The 27,934-nt window shown below is 43.7% G+C and overlaps 1 protein-coding gene across 3 annotated transcripts in view; it reads right to left on the bottom strand.

The window, feature by feature from the left end:
• Positions 1-27,934, bottom strand: part of LOC126334819 (NCK-interacting protein with SH3 domain) — an 88,694-nt gene that overhangs the window by 14,783 nt on the left and 45,977 nt on the right. For all 3 annotated transcript variants that reach the window (XM_049997476.1, XM_049997466.1, XM_049997485.1), the window contains 2 exons: positions 26,693-26,995; positions 12,654-12,856 (listed from right to left, as the gene is read on the bottom strand). In XM_049997476.1, the coding sequence (XP_049853433.1) occupies positions 12,654-12,856; positions 26,693-26,995 (506 nt within the window). The remainder of the gene's footprint in view (positions 1-12,653; positions 12,857-26,692; positions 26,996-27,934) is intronic.

The following is a 27,934-nucleotide window of genomic DNA, read 5'->3' as shown; positions in this document are numbered from 1 at the left end:
TTGGTATCTTGCACTCAGTAAAATAATTGCACAAGGGAAGGAAAAAAAGAAACGAGACATACAGCACAATAACAGGAAAAAGAAAGAACCAGAAGAACTACAGGACAACCAACACTACGATGGACAAAACAGAAAAAGAAGACCCCAGAGAGAAGCAAGAAACAGGTAGAAGGGATAAAACAAGAGAGCGGATGACAGTGGCTGGCCGACCATCAGAATAAAAGGAAAAGCCAGCCACTCTGCGACACATTAAAACATCCAGCCTAAAAGCATCAGAGTGGAGAACACGAAGGGACAAAGAACATGCGTTAAAACTTACACAGAATGTATAAACCCACTGTCACGCATAAAATGTAAAACTAAATTAGCCGATGAAGTGTTGTCAGCTAAAATTAATGGCATTGAGTCCGGTAACTAAAGAGTCCATCTCAGGGCAACCAAAGAAGGACAGCTCACCGAGATACGGGCCACTGTCAGCTGTGTGCCACACAGACACTGAGGTGGGTCATCACAGTGCAGGAGGTAGCTCTGTGTCACCCAAGCATGGCCAATGCAGAACCGACAGAGAACCACAGAGGCCCTGCGAGAGGCCCAGATGGAGGTCTTCCACACATTCATAGTCTCCTTAATGGCGCACAGTTTGTAGTGCGTACTGAGGTTATGCCATTCTGTCTCCCGAAGCCGCAAACCCTTGCGGCATAGTACTGTACGCAGGTCAGTTGCAGAGGAGCCAATCTCCATACGAGGTTTCCATGTAGCCTGTTTGCCCGACCTGTCGGCAAGTTCGTTGCCTGGGATGCCAACGTGACCTGGGGTCCCGACAAACACCACTGAATGACTGGACCGTTCCAGGGCATAGATGAACTCCTGGATGGTCGCTACCAAAGGACGACGAGGGTAGTACTGGTCAATAGCTTGTAGGCTGCTCAAGGAGTCAGTACACAGAAGAAACTACTCCCCAGGGTACAAACGGATGTGCTCAAGAACACGGTATATAACCACCAGCTCCGCAGTGAAGTCACTGCAGCCATCGAGCAAGGAATGCTGTTTAATATGTCCTCCATGGACATACGTGAAGCCGATGTGATGATCAGCCATCGGGCTGTCGGTAAGCAACTTCATGGCCTTGGTACACGTGAAGAATCTAAAGGAAGTGGCAGCGGAGAGCCGCGGGGTTAACTGAGTCCTTAGGGTCATGTGAAAGGACCAGACAAAACCGCAGCCTAGGTGTACACCATGGAGACGTACACGGATGGACTTCAAGTATAGGTAGTAAAGGCAAGGACTCCAGTTTGGAAAGAACTGTAACTGGAAGCCCTGACTTGGGCTGCCGATGTGGGAGATGAACCACCATGGGTGGGAAAAGGAGACGGGAATTCAGCTGCACAGGAGAACTACATACGTGTGCAATGTAACTGCCCAGCAGCTGTGCACGCCTAACCTGCAATGGAGGGATTCTAGTCTCCACCAGGACGCTGGTCACCAGACTTGTCCTAAAAGCTCCTATCACTAGTCGAACGCCACAGTGGTGCACTGAGTCGAGTAAATGCAATGCTGAGGGCGCCGCTGAACCATAAACCAGACTCGCATAGTCAAGGCGGGATTGAATAGAGGCTCTGTAGAGCTGCAGCAGCTTAGAGCAATCTGCATCCCAGTTGGTGTTGCTCAGGAAGCAGAGGGCTTTGAGGTGCTGCCAGCAGTTCCAATTAAGCTTACGAAGGTGGGGAAGCCAAGTCAATCAAGAGTCAAAGACCAGTCCTAAGAATCGATATGTATTCACTACAGTGAGTGGATAGTCATTAAGGTTCTGGTTCTGGATGAACGGACGACAGACTTTGCATCCAAAAACTGGAAACCGTGGACTAGAGGATACGACTGCATCTTGTGGATGGCTTCCTGTAGGCACCGCTCAGCAACACCAGTCCTGGTGGAGCAGTACGAAATGCAGAAGTCGTCCGCAAACAGAGAAGGTGAGAAGTATGGCCCTACAACTGCTGCTAGACCATTAATGGCCACTAAAAATAGAGATACACTCAATACAGAGCCCTGTGGGACCTCATTCTCCTGAATATGGAGGGGGGAAGGGTGGTGGCGGGGTGGGGAGTGGGAACTATGGGAGGCACCAACTTGGACACGGAAAGTGCGAAGCGGCAAAGTTTGGAGAAAAATCAGTAGTGGGCCTCGGAGACCTCACTCGTATAATGTGGCAAGAGTATGATGTCACCAAGTAGTGTCATGCGCTTTTTGTAATTCAAAAAAGACAACAACCAGGTGTTGGTGTCTGGAAAAGGCTGTTTGGATGGCAGACTCGAGTGACACAATATCACTAGTGGGAGAATGATTGTGGCGGAAGCCACCCTGATATGGAGCCAGTAGGCCAAGTGACTCCAGGACCCAACCCAACCATCAACACACCATACATTCCAGCAGCTTACGAAGAATGTTGGTGAGGCTGATGGGCCAATATCTATCCACATCAAGTGGGTTTTTACAGGATTTGAGCACAGGAATGATGGTGCTCTCCCACCATTGTGATGGGAAGACGCCTTCACACCAGATCCGGTTGAAGATGTTGCTTGTAATCAGATGAGAGATGTTTAATCATCTGACTGTGGATACGATCTGTCCCAGGAGCTGTGTCATGGCAATGTGCTACAGCACTGAGGAGCTCCCACTCTATAAATGGGGACTTATAGGATTCACTGTGGCAGGTACTGAATGAGAGGACTTTTCCTTCAAGCCGCCGTTTGAGAGTGCAAAACGCCGAAAGCATAGTGCTCAGCAATTGTGTTTGTGTCAATAGATAACACGCCATTTATATTAACAACACGAACACCTGTTAGGGTCTGGTACCCAAAACACGTTTGATCTTTGCCCAGGCTTGGGAAGGTGACATATGGCACCCAATGGTCGAGACGTATCTCTCCCAACACTCCTGCTTCTGCTGTCTGACAAGTTGGCGAATGTGGGCACGGAGCTGTTTAAAGGCTATGAAGTGCTCCAGGGAAGGGTGCCACTTATGGCGCTGTAGAGTTTGCCGACACTCCTTAATTGCTTCAGCAACGTCCAGCGACCACCAAGGGGCTGCCTTTTGTGAGGGGCACCCTAAAGAGCGAGGGATCGTGTTTTCTGCCACAGAAACTATTGTTGTAGTCACCTGCTCAACCATAACATTGATGTTACCGGGTGGGGAAGATTCAATGGTGACAGCAGAGGTGAAAGTTTACCAGTCCGCCTTGCTTAAAGCCCATCTGGGCAAGTGTCCATGCGCCTGATGGTTAAGTGGTCACTACCACACAGGTCGTCATGTGCTCTCCAGTGGATAGAGGGGACAAGTCCTCAACTGCAAATTGATTGGGCTGCAAATTCATAAATCAATGACCAAGTAATTACCATGAGCCACACTGAAATGTGTGGCAGCCCCAGTATTTAAGAGGCAGAAGTCAAACTCAGACACTAAAGTTTCGACACCTCTGCCTCGGCCAGAAATCACAATGCCACCCGACAAGGGGGTTATGGGCATTAATGTCTCCAAAAAGTAGGAACGGTTTTGGGAGTTGATCAATCAGTTCAGCTAATACATTCAGGGGTACTGCACCATCTGGAGGAAGATATACTTTGCAGACAGTTATTTCCTGTGTTGTCCTTATTCTGACAGCCACAGCTTCAAGAGGGGTTTGAAGGGGCACAGTTTCACTACAGACTGAATTTAGTACATAAATGCGAACTCCACCTGACACTCGATTACGGTCGCTATGGTTCCTGTAATATCCCTTATAGCTGTGGAGGGCAGGAGTCCGCATTACTGGGAACCAGGTTTCCTGTAGAGTAATGCAGAAAGCAGATGTAAAGCTTAACAGTTGCCATAGCTCAGCCATGCAGTGGAAAAAAACGCCACAATTCTACTGGAGGACGACGTCATCGTGAGACTGGGAAGACATGGAGAATTCAATTAGGCAGTTTACACCTCAGGGTCACCTGCTGCCACCAACTTATTACCTGAGCAGTCTATATCCATTGTGTCTGAGGGTCCAGCGAGATATAGGTCCTCAGTGGATGCCAGAATCTCCACCTCATCCACAGACACAGAGCTTGGAGGTAGTGGTGGTGTGGGTGCCATCAGAAGTTCCTTGGTCTTGGGGATCTTTTTGGGTTTCTCTCATTGTTCCTTGGGTTTCCCTGGCTGGGAAGACTTCACTGATTCAGTCTCCGGGACTGAGGATGAGTGTGAAGCCCTACGATCAGCTGCTTTTGGGCTCCTCAGCCACTGGCGGGTGTCATCTTTCCCACTAGCAAAAACTGGGGAAGGGAGTGACCCAAGAGACTCATTCCTAGCAAGAGGAGCCAAAGAAGTTGTACACTTCTCCAGCTTGAAGTGGGGATGGACATCCCCGATGGCTAGTGGAGTGTTGCTCCTGAATTAGATGGTGCAGGGGCAACATGGAGGAAAGTGCCCCTGCCCCCGCCCCCCCCCCCCCCTCCCACCATCAAGGGGGTGGGTGTAGTCTTCCAGCTCTGAGAGGTGACTGAGGTTGGTGGAGCTGATGGGGCTAGAACTGTTGTAGCGGCAACATAAGATGATGTCGTGCATACAGGATGTAGGAGCTCAAATTTCCTCTTAGCCTCAGTGTAGGTCAGTTAGTCCAGGGTCTTGTAATCTATGATTTTCTTTTCTTTCTAGAGAATCCTGCAGTCTGGTGAGTAAGGCGAATGGTGCTCTCCACAATTCACACAGATGGGAGGCGGGGCACATGGAGTATTTGGATGTGATAGGCATCCGCAATCTCAACATGTGACGCTAGAAGTACAGCGGGATGACATACAGCTGAACTTCCAGCATTTAAAGCACCACATTGAGAGAGGGATATAGGTCTTTACATCACTGTGGTAGACCATCACTTTGACCTTCTCAAGTAATATACCACCCTCGAAGGCCAAGATGAAGGCACAGATGGCAACCTGATTATACCTAGCACCCTGGTGGACACGGCAAACGAAATCTACACCTCGCCACTCAAATTTGGCGCACACCTCATCATCAGACTGCATCTATATCTACATCTTCATCTACATACATACTCCGCTAGCCACCAAGCGGTGTGTGGCAGAGGACACAATTTGTACCAAAGTCATATTTCGCCCCCTCTGTTAAACTCGCCGATCGCGTAAGGGAAAAACTACTGCCTGAATGCCTCAGTGCAAGCTCTAATTTCCCTTATCTTTGAATGGTAATCATTGTTCAATATGAAAGCTGGTTGTAATAATATATGATCTACATCCTTGGTGAAGATTGGATTTCGGAATTTAGTGAGCAACCCTTTCTGTTTAGTGTGTCGTCTATCTGCAAGTGAGTCCCACTTCAAACTTTCAATGAGATTTTTAACACTCTTGCAATAGCTAAATGTACCAGTCACGCATCTTGTCACTCTTCTTTGGACCTTCTCAATCTCTTGAATCAGACCCAACTGCTAAGGGTCCCATACAGACCAACAATACTCTAAGACTGGACAAACTAACATATTGTATGCAAGTTTCTTTGTTGAAGTACTGCATCGCTTCAGGATTCTACCAATAAACCACAATCTAGGATTCGCCTTGCCCATTAGTTGTGTAATCTGATCATTCCATTTGAGATCATTTTGAACAGTCACACCCAGATATTAGACAGCTGTTACCGCTTCCAAAGACTGGGAATTTATTTTGTACTCTTACATTAATGGGGATTTTCGCCTTGTTATACACAGTAGGTTGCACTTACTAATATTGAGAGATAGCTGTCAGTCATTACACCATGAATTTATTTTCTGCAAATCCTCATTAATTTGTTCACAACTTTCGTGTTGTTGTTGTTGTGGTCTTCAGTCCTGAGACTGGTTTGATGCAGCTCTCCATGCTACTTATCCTGTGCAAGCTGCTTCATCTCCCAGTAACTACTGCAACCTACATCCTTCAGAATCTGCTTAGTGTATTCATCTCTTAGTCTCCATCTACGATTTTTACCCTCCACGCTGCCCTCCAATACTAAATTGGTGATCCCTTGATGCCTCAGAACATGTCCTACCAACCGATCCCTTCTTCTGGTCAAGTAGTGCCACAAACTTCTCTTCTCCCCAATCCTATTCAGTACTTCCTCATTAGTTATGTGATCTACCCATCTAATCTTCAGCATTCTTCTGTAGCACCACATTTGGAAAGCTTCTATTCTCTTCTTGTCCAAACTATTTATCGTCCATGTTTCACTTCCATACATGGCTACACTCCATACAAATACTTTCAGAAATGACTTCCTGACACTTAAATCTATACTCGATGTTAACAAATTTCTCTTCTTCAGAAACGCTTTCCTTGCCATTGCCAGTCTACATTTTATATCCTCTCTACTCCGAGAATCATCAGTTATTTTGCTCCCCAAATAGCGAAACTCCTTTACTACTTTAAATGTCTCATTTCCTAATCTAATTCCCTCAGCATCACCCGACTTAATTTGACTACATTCCATTACCCTCGTTTTGCTTTTGTTGATGTTCATCTCATATCCTCCTTTCAAGACACTATCCATTCCGTTCAACTACTCTTCCAGGTCCTTTGCTGTCTCTGACAGAATTACAATGTCATCGGCGAACCTCAAAGTTTTTATTTCTTCTCCATGGATTTTAATACGTATTCCAAATTTTTGTTTTGTTTCCTTCACTGCTTGCTCAATATACAGATTGAATAACATCAGGGACAGGCTACAACCCTGTCTCACTCCCTTCCCAACCACTGCTTCCCTTTCATGTCCCTCGACTCTTATAACTGCCATCTGCTTTCTGAACAAATTGTAAATAGCCTTTCGCTCCCTGTATTTTACTATGGAATTCCAGTCACCTATGACTTAAATTTTCATCTCCCTTCACTACCTGAATAATTTCTTTATCTCATCATACATTTCTTCAATTTCTTCGTCATCTGCGGAGCTAGTTGGCATATAAACTTGTACTATGTGGTAGGCATGGGCTTTGTATCTATCTCGGCCACAATAACACGTTTACTATGCTGTTTGTAGTAGCTTACTGACACTCGTATTTTTTTTTTTTTTATTCATTATTTAACCTTCTCCTGCATTACCCCTATTTGATTTTGTGTTTATAACTCTGTATTTGCCTGACCAAAAGTCTTGTTCCTCCTGCCACCGAACTTCACTAATTCCCACTGTATCTAACTTTAACCTATCCATTTCCCTTTTTAAATTTTCTAACCTACCTGCCCAATTAAGGGATCTGACATTCCACGCTCCGATCCGTAGAATGCCAGTCTTCTTTCTTCTGATAACGACATGCTCTTGAGTAGTCCCAGCCCGGAGATCCGAATGGGGGACTATTTTACCTCCGGAATATTTTACCCAAGAGGACGCCATCATCATTTAATCATACAGTAAAGCTGCATGCCCTCGGGAAAAATTACGGCTGTAGTTTCCCCTTGCTTTCAGCCGTTCGCAGTACCAGCACAGCAAGGCCGTTTTGGTTAGTGTTGCAAGGCCAGATCAGTCAATCATCCAGACTGTTGCCCCTGCAACTACTGAAGAGGCTGCTGCCCCTCTTCAGGAACCACACGTTTGTCTGGCCTCTCAACAGATACCTCTCCGTTGTGGTTGCTCCTACGGTATGGCTATCTGTATCACTGAGGCATGCAAGCCTCCCTACCGACGGCAAGGTCCATGGTTCATGGGGGGAGGACAACTTTCATGTGATACTAATTTCCTGTAGACTACAGCATCATCGGCAAACAGTCTAATGCCGTTGTCAATACCATCAACCAAATTGTTTATGTAAATCACAAAATAAGGTCCCCGTGAAATATGATACCCTGGACCATATTTAAGCTCTTATGGAGCGTGATGGTTACAGAAACATCCCCCAGTTGTCACAAGCAAGTAACGCCTCTGACTGGGCAGAGGATGCCGTTTTGGTGAAGACAGACCCACATCTAGTTTTGGACAATCCCTTCACCTCCCCACACTTGTCCTCTAAATGCTGAACACAAAAAACTGAGGCCTCATAGTCATGAAAGATTCCCCATCAGCTCTCTAACATACAAGGTACCGGGGTGAACTGGAGACGCTGCCATCCTTAGCCTGACGTGCCTCCCATCGTGTGGCCAGGGAGGGGAACAATTTGGGGTCTTACTTCTGTGCACTGAATTGAGCCTGTGAATGCTTAGTGACTGCTGGAGTTTGACCATCAGCATGAGATGATGCACTACGCTTCATTGCATGTCATCCACCCTGATGGCACCCACTCTGACCAGGGGGCCTCCCACCGGGTGCCACTCAGCCGCAGCGAAGGCCACCTGGCAGGATGGCCATTGCCGGGATTCCCGATGCCCCAGGGGGTGGGCATCTACCCCTTGGCATACGTGGGGAGTTAATGGTGCAGGTATCAGCAGAGCAATCCCTGTGTAGTCAGGGAGCTATAACCAACAGGGTACGTGGCAGCTCCACCACAATGGTCTGGCTACTGTGCTGGATATTATGTACAAAGAATTCCATGGTCTTTGTTGGTGCACAAAACTACTGCATAGTGGGTGGAGGAAACCACAACCAGGAAGGTGTCCTCACTCAAGAGGTGGAGGATGAGCAGGACTGCAATCCACAATGAGAAAGTTGGCTAAACATGCCAATGCTTGATGGACAAAATGCACCATGTAAGGCGCCCTTCCCTAATTGGCTCGCTCTTCAGGAAAATTTTGAAAAAATGGAGGTCAAACCCTACACGGGACCATCACATGAAAGGCCAAAAGGTGTGAGATTCATTTTTGTCACTTCTTATGACAGGCAGGAATACCTCGGGCCTATTCTAACCCTTGGACCCGCAGGCAGAGATGGTGGTGAATGAAGCAGGTGTTATGAATGTACAAACGTTAACTGCTGTTTCACATGGAGTCATGACACCTGTTCTGTTCACTACCATTTCCAACCATCATGGTACAAGTGGTCTGAAGATGGTCACTTTCTGACAAACTGGCAACCATTGTAAATAAATGTTTTATTGAGGTGCAGATTGTTTTTCATCCATTTTTAAAGTACTTTTAGCCAGACTGCTGTTTCTCTGTAAGAAATGTTCTCAAAAACTTGTGAACCTGCATAAAAATCACATGTGAAGTCATCATCACTTTCATAGACCCCAAATTTTCCTACAAGATGACGAAACTGTCCTGGTCCGACATAAACAGTAGGAAAACACGAATTATCTCTCAATATGTGTGTGTAGACATTTTAGTTGAATACAAGCCAATGATTTTAAATAGTTTAACTAATCTACACCACATTTACCTGGACATACGAAAGCAATGTCAAACACTGAAGTTGCCAAGTGACAACTGCTCCCATTTCAATAATTAACAACGCAGACACATGGCAGTGACTTAAGGTTACTTATTGAATGTATGATATGTAAATCATGAATAATTTCTAATCAACTCATGTCAACAGATTTAAAATATGTGAAGCATCAAACAAAAACAATAAATATATTTGAAAAATAATATTACATCAAACAAATTTAGAAATATTCGTTGAGACTAGTTACAAGTTATTGCTCCTAAATGTAGATAGCAATATAATAATGCTAAAAGTAAGACCTCCATGTCAGGTTCTGTCCAATACCCACCAATATAAGTACCCCCCCCCCCCCCCCTGAACACTGTTTTAACTATTACTCTTACAATGAGGCAGTTGTTAATGGTGTGTGTGTGTGTGTGTGTGTGTGTGTGTGTGTGTGTGTGTGTGTAGAGAGAGAGTGGGGGATGCCGTATTGGTATTGCTGTCTTTGGAATGTGGAAGTGTGCACAGCCATGATCGTGGACTGTAGAAAGAGTTCCCTCTTGTGTAATACAGTAAGCTAGTATTATTGGAAGAGTCCTGATGACACAGGGTGTGAAGCAGTCACTGAAAGTCAATCACACCATGTTAGGTGGCAAGTCTGGCTACTGGGTGGTCCTTCACACCAACACACAGCTTGTTAGTGATCATGTTCATGTACAATGCCACACAGCAGAGCAGAAGTTTATGGACAGGATGGTTGCTTTCACAGTTGGTCCTGCCTTGGATAGGGTAGCAGAGGTCTGTGACAGGACTGGAGTAGACAGTAGGAGAAGATGTATGGGACTGATCTTGCATATAGGTCTATTTCAGAGATATGAGCGTGGGGCAAGAGGTTGGGAGCAGAAGTGGAATACAGACGGACAAGGATATCGTGAACGTTGGGTGGGTGGTGGAATACCACTGTAGGGAGGGTGGGGAGGATAGTGGGAACGATATTTCTCATTTCATGGCATGAAAAGAGGTAATCAAAATCGCAAGGGAATACATGATTCAGTTGCTCCAATCTGGGTGGTATTGAGTCATGAGGGGTGTGCCCCTTTGTAGCTGGTTAGTGGGTACCTGGGAAATGGTAACTGCTTGGGGAGACAAGGTGCAAGAGATTTGTTTTTGGACAAGGTGGGGAGTGTAATTTTGGTACGTGAATGCCTCAGCAAGACCTCCAACATATTTGGAGGGGGACTGCTTGTCACTGCAGATGTGATGACCACAAGCAGTTTGTCTGTACAGAACAGTCTTTTCGGGTGTGGAATGGTCAGCACCTGTTTAAATGGAGGTATTATTGATGGTTGGTAGCTCTGATGTAGATGGAAGTATTGATGGAGCCACTTCATATTGTTGTTAAGCCGTCCAAGGTTTTCTGCTGTATGAGTATGCCATATAAACGAATCTATCAGTATTAAAATTTTATGGAATTCAGTTTTGCTTAATTTAGTATAAAACAATGTTACTCGAAAAATGTATCATTTTTAAATCATAAAAAAAATGAACTTTTGCTGTTATTTACATATTGGACGCTGGGTGTCTCTCCCAAGAGCCATCACGCACATTTTCTCTGGCATTCCTAATACTGCAACTTTCTTCTATAACAGATAGTTATTTTACTACAGCAAAAAAAACAATTTTATTAGTCCAGCAATGGACACTGTATTTTTAATTTTATGACTTACTGTCCTTTTCAGGAGTGCACTCCATCCAGTGTTTTACAAGTGAGAAGATTCCATCCATGAATCATGATTCTGGACATATGGAATATACTCAACTAATGTTGCTGTAACCTTTCGAATAGATTCAAAGTGTTTGGTAGCCAGAATATGACATAATCAGAAGTCAAAATGTTCCTAATACGGTAAACAGGGTGGATATTTCAACAATTCAAACTTTAAATACTATAGTTTTTTCCATTGTACCCATACCTTTGTGGCTAAGCACATTTTCTTTAAGTTAGGTGCTTTTTTTCCACTCAGGTCACTTCTCACAAATATTTTCATTCACTTGGGTCAGAAGGTTTACACAGTATTTGCAGGTAATATACTTTTTCCTAGTACATCTGTAGTATCAGCTATTTTAAGCACCTCCAATTATCAATGGCCTTGCCACCATGGTTACACAGGTTCCTGTCAGATCACCGAAGTTAAGTGTTATCGGGCTGGGATAGCACTTGTATGGTTGACCATCCAGTCTGCCGAGCACTGTTGGTAAGTGGGGTGCCCTCAGCCCTTGTGAGGCAAACTGAGGAACCACTTGACTGAGAAGTAGTGTTTGAGCGGAGTTTAGTTTACTTTCTTTTTCAATCACCAATCATCATTTACTGTATTATGCAATTTCTTGGTGTTTTCATTTGTGGATGCAATGTAGCAATGCCCTTTATATGTGTCATATTCAATAGAATTTTAGCCACATTTGAATTTAGCTGTTTATTAGTTGAAAAGTAACATGCATACTCCTTAAATACTCTCATAAACTTCACATGAATTTCCATTGGTGTTAAAACATCCAAAGCAGAATTTTATGACTGTGTGCTGTAACAAAGGAAAATTCTATCAAGAAAAATAATTAATTATGAGTCATGATTGCTGGCCAATATTTACCCTTAGTAGATGAAATGAATGGTACTGCCAACAGATACACATAAAAAAAACCACACTATGTAGGTTTCAGAAAAAAATAAATGGAAGGGCAAGTCACTCAGACCCCATGATGAGGCAGATCCAACTGCCATGAGGAAGAGATTTGTCTACCCTCGTGCCCACTCTTGGTATTTCCCATCTCATGTTCTGAGTGATCTACACCTCCATTTTAACTTTCCCCAACCTATCCCTATTCCTCCCTTAAAAAGGAACTATTAGTTTCAAAGCTACATAATGTCTCTCTCTCTTACTTTTATAATTGTCTAACAGCAGTACCTTCTGGATGTAAGTGTTCCATCAGCAACTCTGTCCCATAATTTATTGGTGTTTCCAACTATCCATTTGAATGAAACATATGACAACATTATGAAAACTAGAGATTGGTACCCACCAGACAGCAGAGACACTGAGTCGCAGACAGGCACAACAAAAAGACTACTAAACATTTACGCCAGAAGGCGTTCTTCCGAAACAGACAACTTACACACACACACACACACACACACACACACACACACACACACACACACACACACACACACACACACACCTCATAAAATGTCTGGAAAATGTGGAATTAGAAACACCCAACACACAAATACAATATTCTCTCTTAAACTAAGGGAAAAGTGTTTAAAAATTCGACAAACATTGTTAGGTCATACCTGGCCAATTCAGAAGGCAGAACAGAGTTAAGTATGAGTGAGAGAGCCCCTGCATCCAGTCCACAGACAAGACCAAAGGCACGCAGCAGCCGTTGTCTGATCGACCAACGCACTTCCATTTGGCAGAACTCTACCAAAGTCAATACACTCTGATAGCGGTCAGCAGAGAGCATGAGCTGTGACACTGCAACATCTGCATTTTTCTGTACAACACAAAAATGTCAATTTGTATGCACTTTTATGTTTGAACCCTTCATCTGAATGACACTACAATTCTGAGATGTCACAAAGCAAATGTTCATTTTCAATCTTCTTCTGCTACACTAACATCCATTAAAATTTCAGCACACAGAAAAAAAATGGTCCACATTAAACCACATTCTGAGGCTGTGTAAAACTATGTAACAACAGCAATAAATATTGCAGAGAAATGATATACACAAATTCACTTAAGGTCCTATATTTTTACAGCAGCAAAAGTCTGCATTATTCCAAGTGTTCAGGCTAAAAAGTAGCCAAAGTGAAAGCTTGTACTAATATGCCTTGTCAACATCAAATGGTACCATATCGAGATGTGAATGAATCCAAACCAGGCCGAATGTTCAGACCCACAAATGGATTTCTTGTAACACTACATTTAGTCTTGTTCAGGGCATGTCTCCAATATTACGAGAGAGCAAGATTTCAAGAGTGCATTTTTTGTCAACATGTATTCATGCATTTAAGTAGCAGCTGTTGGTATGCTTAGCTCAACAACGGAGATCCAAATTATTTCTTTGACTGTTATCCATAGAACTTCATAAGGCTCGTAATGAGGGACTTTAAAGTAACAGAAGGAAGAAATTTAAGTTAGAGTTCAATGTTCCTTTGACAATGATTATTAGTGGAGGAACAAGCGCAAATAGAACAAGGCAGAAGAAATTAGGTTATTTCCTTTTTTTAAAAAAAGGGGGCATTCCAGCAGGAACTGGCAAACAGTTAAAATTTGGGCACAATGTGTACAAAGTGCTGGGGTAGCGCCTCTCAGCAAATGACAATGGCTAAAAAGGCAGTGCCCAATACGCAACCAAGTTAAAATAATCTCTTCCCGGCAGGGGGTCGAGAGGATGTCGTCCATGGCGTTGGGAGAGGCTCAATAGGCCGAAGCTTATTCCCATGAAGGGACACCACCTCCTGACAGACGGCAACGCAGAGATCATCAGAGGGAATATAGGTACACACATGTTGAGGTATGAGGACTGCAGCCTTGGCAGCAGCGTCAGCAGCCTCGTTTCCTGGCAGACTGACATGAACCGGGCCCACAGAAACATGAACATGACACTGGCTCCACCAAGAGTGAGCAAGCGACAGTTTTCCTGCACTAAGGGATGAGCAGGGTACAGTGCACCTAGACTTTGGAGGGCACTGAGTGAGTCTGAGCAGAGGACACAATTGGAAAGGCTGTGTTACTGGATGTACTCCGTGACCTGATACAAGACAAAGAGCTCGGCTGTAAATACTGAGGAGTGTGCCGGAAACTGATATCAAAAGACACGGGTGCCAATGACGAAGGCACACCCGACCTCACGGTCAGTCTGAGAACCATCAGTGTATACAAAGGTACTATCGTGTAGGTCGTGAAACTGGAGGTGATAGACTAAGGTTGGAGTAGTGTCCTTAGGAAGCAAATGAAGGTCAAAGTTAACACGGGCCGCTTCAGGAAGCCAAGGTGATGAAGGGTTCGCACACATTGGGAAAGTTGCAGGTAGTGTGAAGTTAAGCCACCGGAGCAAGTTGCGAAAGCGGACTCCAGGAGGTAACAGAGAAGAGGAACAAGCCCCATACTGATGATCAAAGAAGGAGGCATAGGAGGGATGGCCACACATGGCAGAGAAATGGCATGCTTACCTACTGAGGAGAAAGTCACGGTGATAGGACAGTGGAAGTTCAGGAGCTTCAGCATACAGATTCTCAACCGGGCTGGTATAAAAGTCGCCCTTGGCCGAACGGATGCCATGATAGTCGATAGGGTTGAGATGGCATATGAGAGATGGACATGAAGATGCATAAACAAACCACCCATAGTCGAGTTTCGAAAAGACAAGGGACCGGTACAAACAGAGGAGGGTGGTTCTATCGGCACCCCAGGAAGTACCATGGAGACACATGGGAGATTGAGGGACCACGTACAGTGGGCTGCCAGGTACAACACATGGGAGGACCAAGAGTGTTTCCTATCAACCATGAGCCCCAGAAATTTCATAGTTTCAACAAACGGAATGGCAACGGGCCCAAAATATAAGGATGGTGGGAGAAACCATTTGCGCTGCCAGAAATTCATACAGACGGTTTTGACAGTGGAAAAGCAAAAGCCACTGTCGATGTTCCAGGAGTAAAGACGATCAAGACTGCACTGAAGATGCCACCCAGAGACACAGGTCCATGGAGAACTGCAATAGATGGCAAAATCGTCAACAAAGAGAGCTGGAGATGCCCGACGAGGGAGGGGCCATTATAGGGGTAATGGCGACAGCAAAGACAATGACACTCAGGACCGCACACCACTTTCCTGGATAAAGGTGTTTGACAAGGCAGAACCCACACGCACCTTGAAAACTTGGTCTTGTATAAATGCCTGAAGAAAACAGGGCAGGTGCCCATGGAAGCCCCACGTGTAAAGAGTACAGAGGATACCAGTTCTCCAGCAGGTGTCGTAGGCCTTCTCCAAATCTAAAACATGGCCACAGTCTTGGATTTCTGCAGAAAACCATTCATGAGATGTGTGGACAAAGTAACGAGATTGTCAACTGTAGAATGCCGCACTCGAAATCCATAGTTCGTTAGTAAATGGCGAGACTCAAGCCACCACACCAGCCAGGCACGAATCATATATTCCATCACCTTGCAAAACACAACTGGTAGGAGAGAAGGAAAAATTTTGTCCTTACCGGGCTTAGGTATGGGTATGACAGTGGCTTCACGCCAGCATCCAGGAAATGTGTCCTCTGCCCAGATGCGGTTGTAGGCATTATGCATAAAGTACTGGCCTGCAAGAGAAAGGGGCTACAACAACTGAAAGTGGATGGCGTCAGGCCCTGGAGCGGAGGATCAGGATGAACTGAGAGTATGATCTATCTCCCTCATTGTAAAGACGGCATTGTAGCACTCATTACGTGGAAAAGAGAAGGGAATCACTCAAGCCTCCTCCACCCGTTTCCGATGGAGGAAGGCAGGGTGGGGAAGAGCTGGAAACTTCCGCTAAAATGGTCACACTGGAAATTGGGGAATGGATCTTGGTTCCAGAGAGCTGTTAGAGGCTGGCACACATGACGGAGGAAGGTGTGGAACTGTTAAAAGGACTAGTGAATGAAATTAAGCTAGCTCTTTTGCTACCCCGAATAACATGATGACACTTCGCACGCATCTATTTATAATGAATGCAGTTTGCCAGAGTAGGGTGCCGGTTAAAAATTCGGAGAGCATGTCTACGTGTGAAAATTGCATCGTGGCATGCCTCAGTCTGCCAAGGGACTGGGACACGATGTGGTAGGGAGGAAGTGCGGGGGATGGAATGTTCTGTAGCAGTAAGGATAATGTTTGAGAGATACTGAACCTTGTTATCACAACTGGGGAAATCTTGTTCTTTGAAGGTTGCCAGAGAGGGGTAAAAGTGCCAGTCAGCCTTAGTAAGCTGCCTTTTGGGCTTGCATGCGGATGGGGTAGGAGTCAGCAAACGGACAGCACATGGGTCGCTCGAGTAGGTGTCAGAAGGAATGGACCACTGAAGACGATGGGCAAGCTGGGCAGTGCAGAAGGATAGGTCCAAATGGGAATAGGCGTGCAAGCAGTCGGAAAGGAAAGTGGGTGCTCCAGTGCTAAGAGAGAAGAGGTTATGTTGGCTTAAGTCGGTCAGCCAAGAGGGCACCTCTCTGACAGGTCCTGGGAAAACCCCGAAGGGGATGATGTGAATTAAAGTCACTGAGTGGCAAATATAGGGGACGTAGCTGCCCAATAAAATGAAGGAAGTCTGTCCTGGTGACAGCAAATGATGGAGGGACATATATAGTACAGAGAGGAAAAGTCAGGTGGGGAAGGAAAAGGCAAACTGCAACAGCTTGAAGATTGATAATAGGGAAGGTGGATTGACTATGAATGTCATTCTGTACGAACAGCATGACACCCCTTGAGAGGGAATGTCAACCTCAGGGGGGAGGTAAAAACGAATCGGTAAGAAAAGTGACCCCCCCCTCCCCCCACCATGAACCACGGACCTTGTCATTGGTGGGGAGGCTTGCGTGCCTCAGCGATACAGATAGCCGTACCGTAGGTACAACCACAATGGAGGGGTATTTGTTGAGAGGCCAGACAAATGTGTGGTTCCTGAAGAGGGGCAGCAGCTTTTTCAGTAGTTGCAAGGGCAACAGTCTGAATGATTGACTGATCTGGCCTTGTAACAATAACCAAAACGGCCTTGCTGTGCTGGTACTGCGAACGGCTGAAAGCAAGGGGAAACTACGGCTGTAATTTTTCCCGAGGGCATGCAGCTTTACTGTATGATTAAATGATGATGGCGTCCTCTTGGGTAAAATATTCCGGAGGTAAAATAGTCCCCCATTCGGATCTCCGGGCGGAGACCACTCAAGAGCATGTCGTAATCAGAAGAAAGAAGACTGGCATTCTACGGATCGGAGCGTGGAATGTCAGATCCCTTAATCGGGCAGGTAGGTTAGAAAATTTAAAAAGGGAAATGGAGAGGATAAAGTTAGATATAGTGGGAATTAGTGAAGTTCGGTGGCAGGAGGAACAAGACTTTTGGTCAGGTGACTGCAGGGTTATAAACACAAAATCAAATAGGGGTAATGCAGGAGTAGGTTTAATAATGAATAGGAAAATAGGAATGCGGGTAAGCTACTACAAACAGCATAGTGAACGCATTATTGTGGCCAAGATAGATACGAAGCCCACACCTACTACAGTAGTACAAGTTTATATGCCAACTAGCTCCGCAGATGACGAAGAAATTGAAGAAATGTATAATGAGATAAAAGAAATTATTCAGGTAGTGAAGGGAGACAAAAATTTAATAGTCATGAGTGACTGGAATTCAGTTTAGGAAAAGGGAAAGAAGGAAACATAGTAGGTGAATATGGATTGGGGCTAAGAAATTAAAGAGGAAGCCGCCTGGTAGAATTTTGCACAGAGCACAACTTAATCATAGTTACCACTAGGTTTCAGAATAATGAAAGGAGGTTGTATACATGGAAGAACCCTCGAGATACTAAAAGGTATCAGATAGCTTATATAATGCTAAGACAAAGATTTGGGAACCAGGTTTTAAATTGTAAGACATTTCCAGGGGCAGATGTGGACTCTGACCACCATCTATTGGTTATCAGCTGTAGATTAAAACTGAAGAAACTGCAAAAAGGTGGGAATTTTAGGAGATGGGACCTGGATAAACTGAAAGAACCAGAGGTTGTACAGAGTTTCAGGGAGAGCATAAGGGAACAATTGACAGGAATGGGGGAAAGAAATACAGTACAAGAAGAATGGGTAGCTTTGAGGGATGAAGTAGTGAAGGCAGCAGAGGATCAAGTAGGTAAAAAGACAAGGGCTAGTAGAAATCCTTGGGTAACAGAAGAAGTATTGAATTTAATTGATGAAGGGAGAAAATATAAAAATGCAGTAAATGGAGCAGGCAAAAAGGAATACAGACGTATCAAAAATGAGATCGACAGGAAGTGCAAAATCGCTAAGCAGGGATGGCTATAGGACAAATGTAAGGATGTAGAGGCTTATCTCACTAGGGGTAAGATAGATACTGCCTACAGGAAAATTAAAGAGACCTTTGGAAAAAAAGAGAACCACTTGTATGAATATCAAGAGCTCAGATGGAAACCCAGTTCTAAGCAAAGAAGGGAAAGCACAAATGTGGAAGGAGTATATAGAGGGTCTATACAAGGGCGATGTACTTGAGGACAATATTATGGAAATGGAAGAGGATGTAGATGAAGATGAAATGGGAGATACGATACTGCGTGAAGAGTTCGACAGAGCACTGAAAGACCTGAATCGAAACAAGGCCCCTGGAGTAGACAACATTCCATTGGAACTACTGACGGCCTTGGGAGAGCCAGTCCTGACAAAACTACCATTTGGTGAGCAAGATGTATGAAACAGGCGAAATACCCTCAGACTTCAAGGAGAATATAATAATTCCACTCCCAAAGAAAGCAGGTGTTGACAGATGTGAAAATTACCGAACTATCAGTTTAATAAGCCACAGCTGCAAAATACTAACTCGAATTCTTTACAGACGAATGGAAAAACTAGTAGAAGCCGTCCTCGGGGAAGATCAGTTTGGATTCCATAGAAATACTGGAACACGTGAGGCAATACTGGCCTTACGACTTATCTTAGAAGAAAGATTAAGAAAAGGCAAACCTACGTTTCTAGCATTTGTAGACTTAGAGAAAGCTTTTGACAATGTTGACTGGAATACTCTCTTTCAAATTCTAAAGGTGGCAGGGGTAAAATACAGGGAGCGATAGGCTATTTACAATTTGTACAGAAACCAGATGGCAGTTATAAGAGTCCAGGGACATGAAAGGGAAGGGAGTAAGACAGAGTTGCAGCCTCTCCCCGATGTTATTCAATCTGTATATTGAGCAAGCAGTAAAGGAAACAAAAGAAAAATTCGGAGTAGGTATTAAAATCCATGGAGAAGAAATAAAAACTTTGAGATTCGCCGATGACGTAATTCTGTCAGAGACAGAAAAGGACTTGGAAGAGCAGTTGAACGGAATGGATAATGTCTTGCAAGGAGGATATAAGATGAACATCAACAAAAGCAAAACGAGGATAATGGAATGTAGTCGAATTAAGTCGGGTGATGCTGAGGGAATTAGATTAGGAAATGAGACACTTAAAGTAGTAAAGGAGTTTTGCTATTTGGGGAGCAAAATAACTGATGATGGTCGAAGTAGAGAGGATATAAAATGTAGACTGGCAATGGCAAGGAAAGCGTTTCTGAAGAAGAGAAATTTGTTAACATCGAGTATAGATTTAAGTGTCAGGAAGTCATTTCTGAAAGTATTTGTATGGAGTGTAGCCATGTATGGAAGTGAAACATGGACGATAAATAGTTTGGACAAGAAGAGAATAGAAGCTTTCCAAATGTGGTGCTACAGAAGAATGCTGAAGATTAGATTGGTAGATCACATAACTAATGAGGAAGTACTGAATAGGATTGGGGAGAAGAGAAGTTTGTGGCACTACTTGACCAGAAGAAGGGATCGGTTGGTAGGACATGTTCTGAGGCATCAAGGGATCACCAATTTAGTATTGGAGGGCAGCGTGGAGGGTAAAAAATCGTAGAGGGAGACCAAGCAATGAATACACTAAGCAGATTCTGAAGGATGTAGGTTGCAGTAGGTACTGGGAGATGAAGAAGCTTGCACAGGATAGAGTAGCATGGAGAGCTGCATCAAACCAGTCTCAGGACTGAAGACGACAACAAAAACCAAAGAAAAGTGAAATCTCAAAGCGGTTGTGAGGGCGCAATTTTGTTTCCTTAAGGCAAAGTACAAGGGGACGCTACAACGATAAAAGCAGTGATAAATCCTCTTTGTGAGACCGAAGGCTTGGAACATTCCATTGGAGGAGAGTCATACTGAGGAAGAGACGTGGGGATGACACCTCAGTGGCTGCCGAGTGGCAGCTGGAGAAGAGGCACTACTGCAGGGCACAGAAGCATCAGCTTGTTTGTACGGTTGGTCTGTGGAGTCCAACACCGAAAAACAGTTGTTGGTGCACACCGGTAAGGCTGGCCCACCTAAGGTACAACGTACCGACACCGTCGAAGAGGATCTTCGAGGTGGCAAAGGAGAAGACCGTTTGCCTTTGGTGGACTTCTTTGAGCCTTTCCAGTTAGATGAAGACTTGGGTGTTGACGGAGGAAGTCTTCACGGGAGTTACCGCCCCTTGAGGTGAGGGTTTGATGGCTCGTTACACAGCTGGATGGGGGGACGGCGATGCTACCTAGACACTGGGCAATTTCACAACCTCAGAGCAGAATTGGAGGCCGCAAGTCTGCAAGAGTGGATTGTTAAAGAACATACATATAGTCGCAGCCATGTTGGCATAGAGGCACAGTAATTTGTGCGATTTTGGATGGAAAGCATATAGCTTGTTAAGCAAGATTCATTTTCAGTATTTTATGTTAGAAATTATTTCAGTTTTCGTAAAGAAGGTTAGATTTTTCAAAATTACAATAAATAATATTCTGAAACTTAATACTTGATTAAATATTCATTTGACTTAACAGTCTATTTACAGTAGTTGTCTACAAATCCAGGACTATGGCTGTGACAGATAATATGGATGAGTACGAACCCCAATTTTAATTTTAACTAGAAACAAGAACGTTTCACAGTCTGATGATGATGCTCAGACAGTTTTTGGGTGCCATGTGAGCAGAAAGCTGCTTATTCAGAGATAATGATTTTGTCAAATCAAGTTTAAAGTGCATTTTCATCCACAAAGAAATTTTCTTGATCATTGTCCAATAAGTAATAAGGAAGGTAAACATTTATGACAAGATTAGAAGAGTAAGTGTGGTGGGGTTTGCTTTACAGCTAAGCTCCCAGACAGATTCACTAGTTAAATCAGCAGAGTGCAATGGACGTTCTTGTGCAATAGCACATTTGGTGCAGATTCTGTGGTATTAACATTCGATACCACACTTGTTATGGGTTGCAGTTATCGACTGTGGTCCGTACTAGTATCACTGGACCCGCGAGTCGAGACTAGCGCCACTCCGCGGCTTGCAACAAGTCTCTAGCGTGCATTCAGCCACTCTTGCTCAGGACGTCAAGCAGGAAAGTAGTATAGCCTTCAGCTGATAGGAAACAACCTCTAACAAGGCGCTTAGTTAAAGTATGGCCTATGTGATGCCTCTACAGCTCTTTGTTTGTAATTGTATTCCTTCTATGAAGACTCCTGTACCACCAGTTAAGTACAATATATTATTTTTACCAATGACTGCTAATTATTTTAGTTGTTGTAGACCAGACCATGCAGCCAGCTCCTTATCAACTTCACAGACAAACCTGCTGCATATTCAAACAAGAGATTTGTACGTTTCTATTTAGCATTGGCCACAATTCATTCACATTGGGGACGATTCGTTCGTCGTCGTTATAACAGATTCTTGTGTCATCTGTCTTACATGGTGACTGCAAGGTGTCGTGGTTATTGGCAATAGATGTCAACTCTAGTGCACACATCACTGGAATGAAGTTTGTAACACAAAACATCTTTTTAGCAAACATTCCATTTTGTGGACTGACATTGGCCTTTGTTCCTGACAGCTTTTGCTAGGGCTAACCACTATTTTCTTTTTATGAAGCCAACACACAGGTCAAATTCCCAGCTGGCCATCTTGATTTAAGTTTTCTGTTATTCCCTCAAATCGATTAAGGCAAATGCTGGGAATATTGCTTTGAAAAGTCATAGTCATCTTCCATGCCCATTCTTCCCAATCTGCTCCATCTCTAATGAATTCTTAGTTGATGAGACATTTAACCACGAACATCCTTACTTTATACTTTACCCAGTAGGGGTCAGTGAATGTCTAACATAGTTAATTAACACAGTTTATCACATTTGCCATAACTGGGTGGACAGCAGTGATGATAAACATAAATTTCCTTCGTGAAAGCCTCATGGTCTTCTTGAATGTGGCAAGTGATGCAAGTCTAAACAGTCCTACCTCGAACATAAAAATAGTTTTCTGCCACGATTTCCTCTTACCCCAAATATAGCACACATTTTTGCAAGTGTTTCTGCTGCCATCAGCCACCCATTAAGCCCAAAGCAAACACTATGTCAGCAATGGTAGATCTTTTCTACTTGTGTCTGGTTTATGAAGCTTAAACAAAATTCATAAGTTTCAAGTATGCAAATTCAATACATAAGTGCAAGTCAAATACTAAAACTCCAATGGTTCACGGGCATCATGTCGAATAATGTTGTGCAATCTGCACATATTTGAAAGAGACAGCTGCCTGTTCTCTCCAGGTGCTTACTGACTTCTTAGTGTATGTATTGGCGAGCCATTGCACCGACTCCCTAGAAAAGCACAGGCCCCATGGTGTGGGGCTATAATGTCACTGTAGCTGAATCACAGAGCATGGCGACATCCAGTGTCTCCTGCCAGAGAAACGGCCATAGCCTTCACATTCGCGATGCAGGAGAAGACAGCCGCAAATAGCAGCCCAGCGTGTGCGCGCGGACAGAGTGCTGGTGCCCAGTTTAAGTGTGTGCACTTTGATTCTCCATCTGTGTCAACTCTGATTCGTTCACCTGTGGCTGAGTACGCCTTAGTACCACCAGTGCTGGTTCTCACACCTTGACGAGCTGAAATGCCAGTTATCTACCAATCAGTGCCAGTTCCACCATGACTTTATGGTCTGCCTAAGATCCGTAAGAAAGGGGCTCCTCTTCGCCACATCGTGAGCTATACAAAAGCTCCAACATATTACGTGCTTCGATTCTAAGCCCACTGGTAGGAAAATGAGAACATCACACTCTAAACTCAGAAGATTCTATGCAATGACTGAAGACTTTGCATCTCAAAGCAGATGATGTATTACTGAGTTTTGATGTAGTCTCGTTGTTTACATGAGTACCTTTGGTGGATTCATTAAAACTTGTAACAACTATGTTGGAGAAGGATATCTTACATCTATTCAGATATAGTTTTTATTCAATGAACAATATTTTGAGCAGACCGAGAGCGTTGCTATAGGTAGCCCTTTGTCTCCCATAGTAGCTAACCTTTTTATGGAAGACTGAGGAAAAGGTAATTCAGTCAGCGGTGTTGAAACCTAAATGTTCTGGAGATATGTGAACAACTCTTTTTTAGTTTGGCCACACGCAGCAGCAATGCTTCCTGCATTTCTCGAACACCTTAATTCCCTCCATACCAACATTTGCCTTACCATGGAAGTGGAGAAGAATGGAGACCTCCTGTTCCTAAATGTCTTGGTCTGCAGAGAAGGTGGTTCCTTGAGTCACAGTGTGTTTTGCTAGCCGACTCTCACTGACTTATATCTACAAGCTGTGAGCTGCCATCACCCATCTCAATGAAGTGGCATGTTATGGACTCTCATTCACAGGGCTAGAATTATCTCAGATGCAGGGAGCTTATCAGAAGAACTTGGCCTTCTTCATTATGCATTTGTACAAAATGGGTACAAAGTAAACTGATCTGTAATGCATTTAAACTTGCAAGCACTAAAGCTCTAGAACAGTCAGTATGTTGGTGGCATATCCTTTAAAATTGGCAAACTGTTCAAAAAACATAAAATAAAATGTGTCTTCTGCCCTCAAGTGCAAGCGCAGACTATGCTGGGTTCTGTTAAAGACAACCTAGGTCTAAGGAGACCTGGGATACATAAAATCCTGTGCCAGTGTGGGAAATAATACACTGGCCAGACATGTCTTACTGTAAAGGGTAGATGCAGTGAACATAGATATCATACCAGACTGGGTCAGCCAGGAAAGTCTACTGTAGCTGAACACTGTCTTGATATGGGACACAGCATGAAATAGAGAGACACAAAGATCTTTTCACCCATTTCCATGTACTGGGACTCCACCATTAAAGACGCAGTCTAAATTTGTATAAGTAACAATCTTATCAATAGACACAGGGGATTTCCATTCAGCAAGGCACAGAACCAGCACTGGTGGTACTAAGGCATACTTGGCCACAGACGAACAAATCCGAGTCATCGCATATGGAGAATCAAAGTCCGCACACACAAACTGGGCACCAACACACTGCCTGCATATGCACTGGGCCAATATTTGCAGCAACATTTTTCCCGTCGCAAATGCGAAAACCATGTTCCATTTCTCCGGCAGGAGGCACTGGATGTCTCTGTGCTCTACGATTCATCTACGTTGACATTATAGACCCACCCCTTGGTGCCTGCACTTTTCTAGCAAGTCAGTGTTTGTATTGGTGAGCCATTGGACCAACATGTAACCAAGCACCTGGAGATGAGGAGCTGCTGCCTCATTGAAATATTGTGCAGCTTCCACAACATTATCTGATGCAATGCCTGGGGACCAATGATGCAGTTACATCAGGAAACTGTAAAACAGCATTAAAACTAACAATAAGAAAATCGCAGTTCAGAGAAGGGTGACCTTTTCCTTCATCCCTCTTCCTTCCCCTTCATTCCTTCTGCCAGAAGGAGTAGTTTGCTTCAAAAGCTTGCACATTTCCTGAACTTTTATATGCATTTTCTACAGATGTTTCCTCCTGTTGTCACCTTGTGAGTATATTTTTTTAATCTATTAATTGACCTACAGGTACTTTTTCTCCAAGTCAATGTGACAGCAGCCAGATGCCATGTCACTGATGTGTGAGCTTCCCCCGTGCTAGCCAGCTTTTTTTTTTCTTTTTTTTTTAAAAAAGGAGACAGAACGAGAGAAATGTATTCTTCCTGTCACTAATCTAATGGAGAATTGGCAACAATGTAGAATACATTTGGCAGCTATTTGACTATTTATTTACTTCCTTAAACGGTTCAGAATTATTCTGCTATATTCACTGCTACATTCTGCATGATTCTCACGTAAAGGATAACACAGATGTAGGAAATTGATGTTTTTGAGACCAGGAAGCTCATTCTAACAGAAAAAGCAACTACCATTCCCATTCACATTGCAAAACATCTGTCTTAGCCATTATTGGGACAACAAGGGAGTGATGCCTACTGCAACTGTTTGCTAACTTAGTGGTAAAGTGTTTGCCATACAAAGTGAAGAGTGCGTTAGTTTTCAGTTCTATATGCGACTAGGATTTTTTCCTCTACTGTGGAATAGCTACTAGCTGTTAAATTGACAATCAGCATATAAATCTTAAGAACACTACTTCCCCCCACATGCTTTGTCACTACCTTGCTTTTGCAACCTGTAGACATAAAGGTGACGAACTTGCAGTATTGCACATCATTAATTGTTGCTTTTCCTGTTCAGTTAATTGTATGGACTTATTTGTGGCACTGAATGATTTGTTAACAGGATTTCGTTATGCCTCTGCCCCCACTGCTACTTTTGTGGTAGTGTTGTAATGCTACTTCAATTTGACTGTGGACTGAACATACACACATTTTGTTTTGCAGTCAAAAGTGCATAATATCCTACCAATTCATGAAGATTTAAGGCACTTTGTTTAACTGAAAAAGACTTTTTGTAATATTATCATGGTAAGCTGCAATTCATCTGTATTAGTACAGTGCATGCTAAATAGCATTTTTACATTTATTTATTGAATACAACAGATAAACATGAAGATTTAAATTAATCAGCAGCTATATAGTCTCCCCCATGATCTGAAACAGTCCGACAATGCTCTGACAGTTTTTTGACTTCACGTCTGTTGACAGGTGGTTGCACTATTCAAATATGTTCACTGTTATTAGTCAGGCACAGATTGGCATGAGAATGCTGTACAGGACATACAGATGATATTTGGAGTTGTGGTGGGTATATTATACAGTTGTTGGAAAAAATCTGAAACCAGTAAGCATTTAGGTACCAATGACTGGCTGTTCTGGCTTGCATGCCTGCTGGCAAGCAGCCGAGCACCCAAAGGTACAGGTGAGCAAACAGCTATCGGATGGGCAGTCTGGCAGCCGGGCTATAACACACGCAATTGTACAACACTGGCCAGGAACCTGTGGCCAGGGGTGGCCAAGTGGCTAGTACATGCACAGAATACATGCAACAAGGCCACCTTGTGCATAGCCTACCTGAACTACACCTGTTTGCGAGTGAGCTAATGGCACTTGACAGTGCCTGCATTGATTAAGACCACCACATGACATAGCAAACCAAAAATACTACAGCACACATGGGCACAGTTACTAAGACAGTTCGTTTACAACAACTCTGTTTGTAATGTACACACTAAACAATGTTCACAGGAATAACAGAACACACTATATGTAAGTAAATGGAATGATACATTGCTGGTTCCTTACCAATATGTTGATGAGCTCATCAAGATAATCACAGATGACAGCTTCATCTTCATGCAGTGACCAGCTGCGCTGCTGAGAGTCATTCTTGCATGAAGTAAGCTCAGAGAAGATGACACGAAGGCGATAAGCATCATGGGTTTCTGCAAGTACAGCCCGAGGTGCTGACAGTGGCCCCTGCACTGCTGCTAGCAGAGAACGCAGCTTTGGCCGGCAAGTGGCTTCCACTAGAGGGCACAGACCACTAACCACCGTCGTTACTGCCACTCGTGACAGATCATACGATAGCTGTGTCTGCACTCGCACCTTATAAAAATAGAAACAACTTCAGTTTTAAATTACGGCTTCCAGTTGTTAATGGTAATCTGAGTTACAGCAAGTTTAGGTACACACATCATGTTTGAGTGCTTAATGACCTCAAATGTGAAACTGGTGAGGAAATATCTATTTGCCTCCCAGAAAGATTTTGCCAAAGACAATGAGTTTTCATCATTTAAGAATTCAAAATGAAAAACAGGGAATAAGGTCAGTGCAAGTTTATCATTTCTAATGGTACTCTGCTTCCTATATTGCAATGCTCTAAGTTATATACTTATTGTAACAGCTCTTATTAAGATAACATTCCCTGAAGTCTCATTGATATGAGGAAAATAAACTGTCCCACAAAAGATCAGGGAGCAGTACAGTCATGCACGACTTACTGAACGAAGCACCAATAAAGGCTGTTTGCTTTTCCACTTCAATGTTCCAGTTGGTCCAATACATAGTTGTAGCCTATTGATCACAGTTTTATGGAAGGAAGCAATATTATGGATTTACTAACTATTGGTAATGATATCATTAAAAACAGAGCATGAGCTCAGACTGGACAACAATCGAAGTGGGAAATTACCCATGGCCTTTTGAAAGGAACCGTTTTTGATATTCACTTTAAATGATTCAGTAAAATCCTGGAAAACCAAAATTTGGATGCCTGGAAAGGGATTTGAACCCCCCCCCCCCCCTTTCTTTCATGCATCAATTTCTGAGCTACCTTGTTCAGTTAACTGATAAGAATATTGTGGCTTATTGCATAGCCTGATTACAAAAATATTGCAAAAAGTGTGAGATCAGAAACCTGTGTTTACAGGTTGCTGGAAGGGGATGGTTTGGATGAAATATGTACTTCAACATTTTGATTTGGCAGGCAACTGGAGAGTAATTATTATGAACACCAGCACTACATGGCAAAGTGACTAATCTTCA

The sequence above is a fragment of the Schistocerca gregaria genome, chromosome 1 (assembly GCF_023897955.1).
Source record: "Schistocerca gregaria isolate iqSchGreg1 chromosome 1, iqSchGreg1.2, whole genome shotgun sequence".
Classification (NCBI taxonomy): domain Eukaryota; kingdom Metazoa; phylum Arthropoda; class Insecta; order Orthoptera; family Acrididae; genus Schistocerca; species Schistocerca gregaria.
The sequence above is the reverse complement of the archived record's forward strand: the minus strand, read 5'-3'. Positions and strand labels throughout refer to the sequence as shown.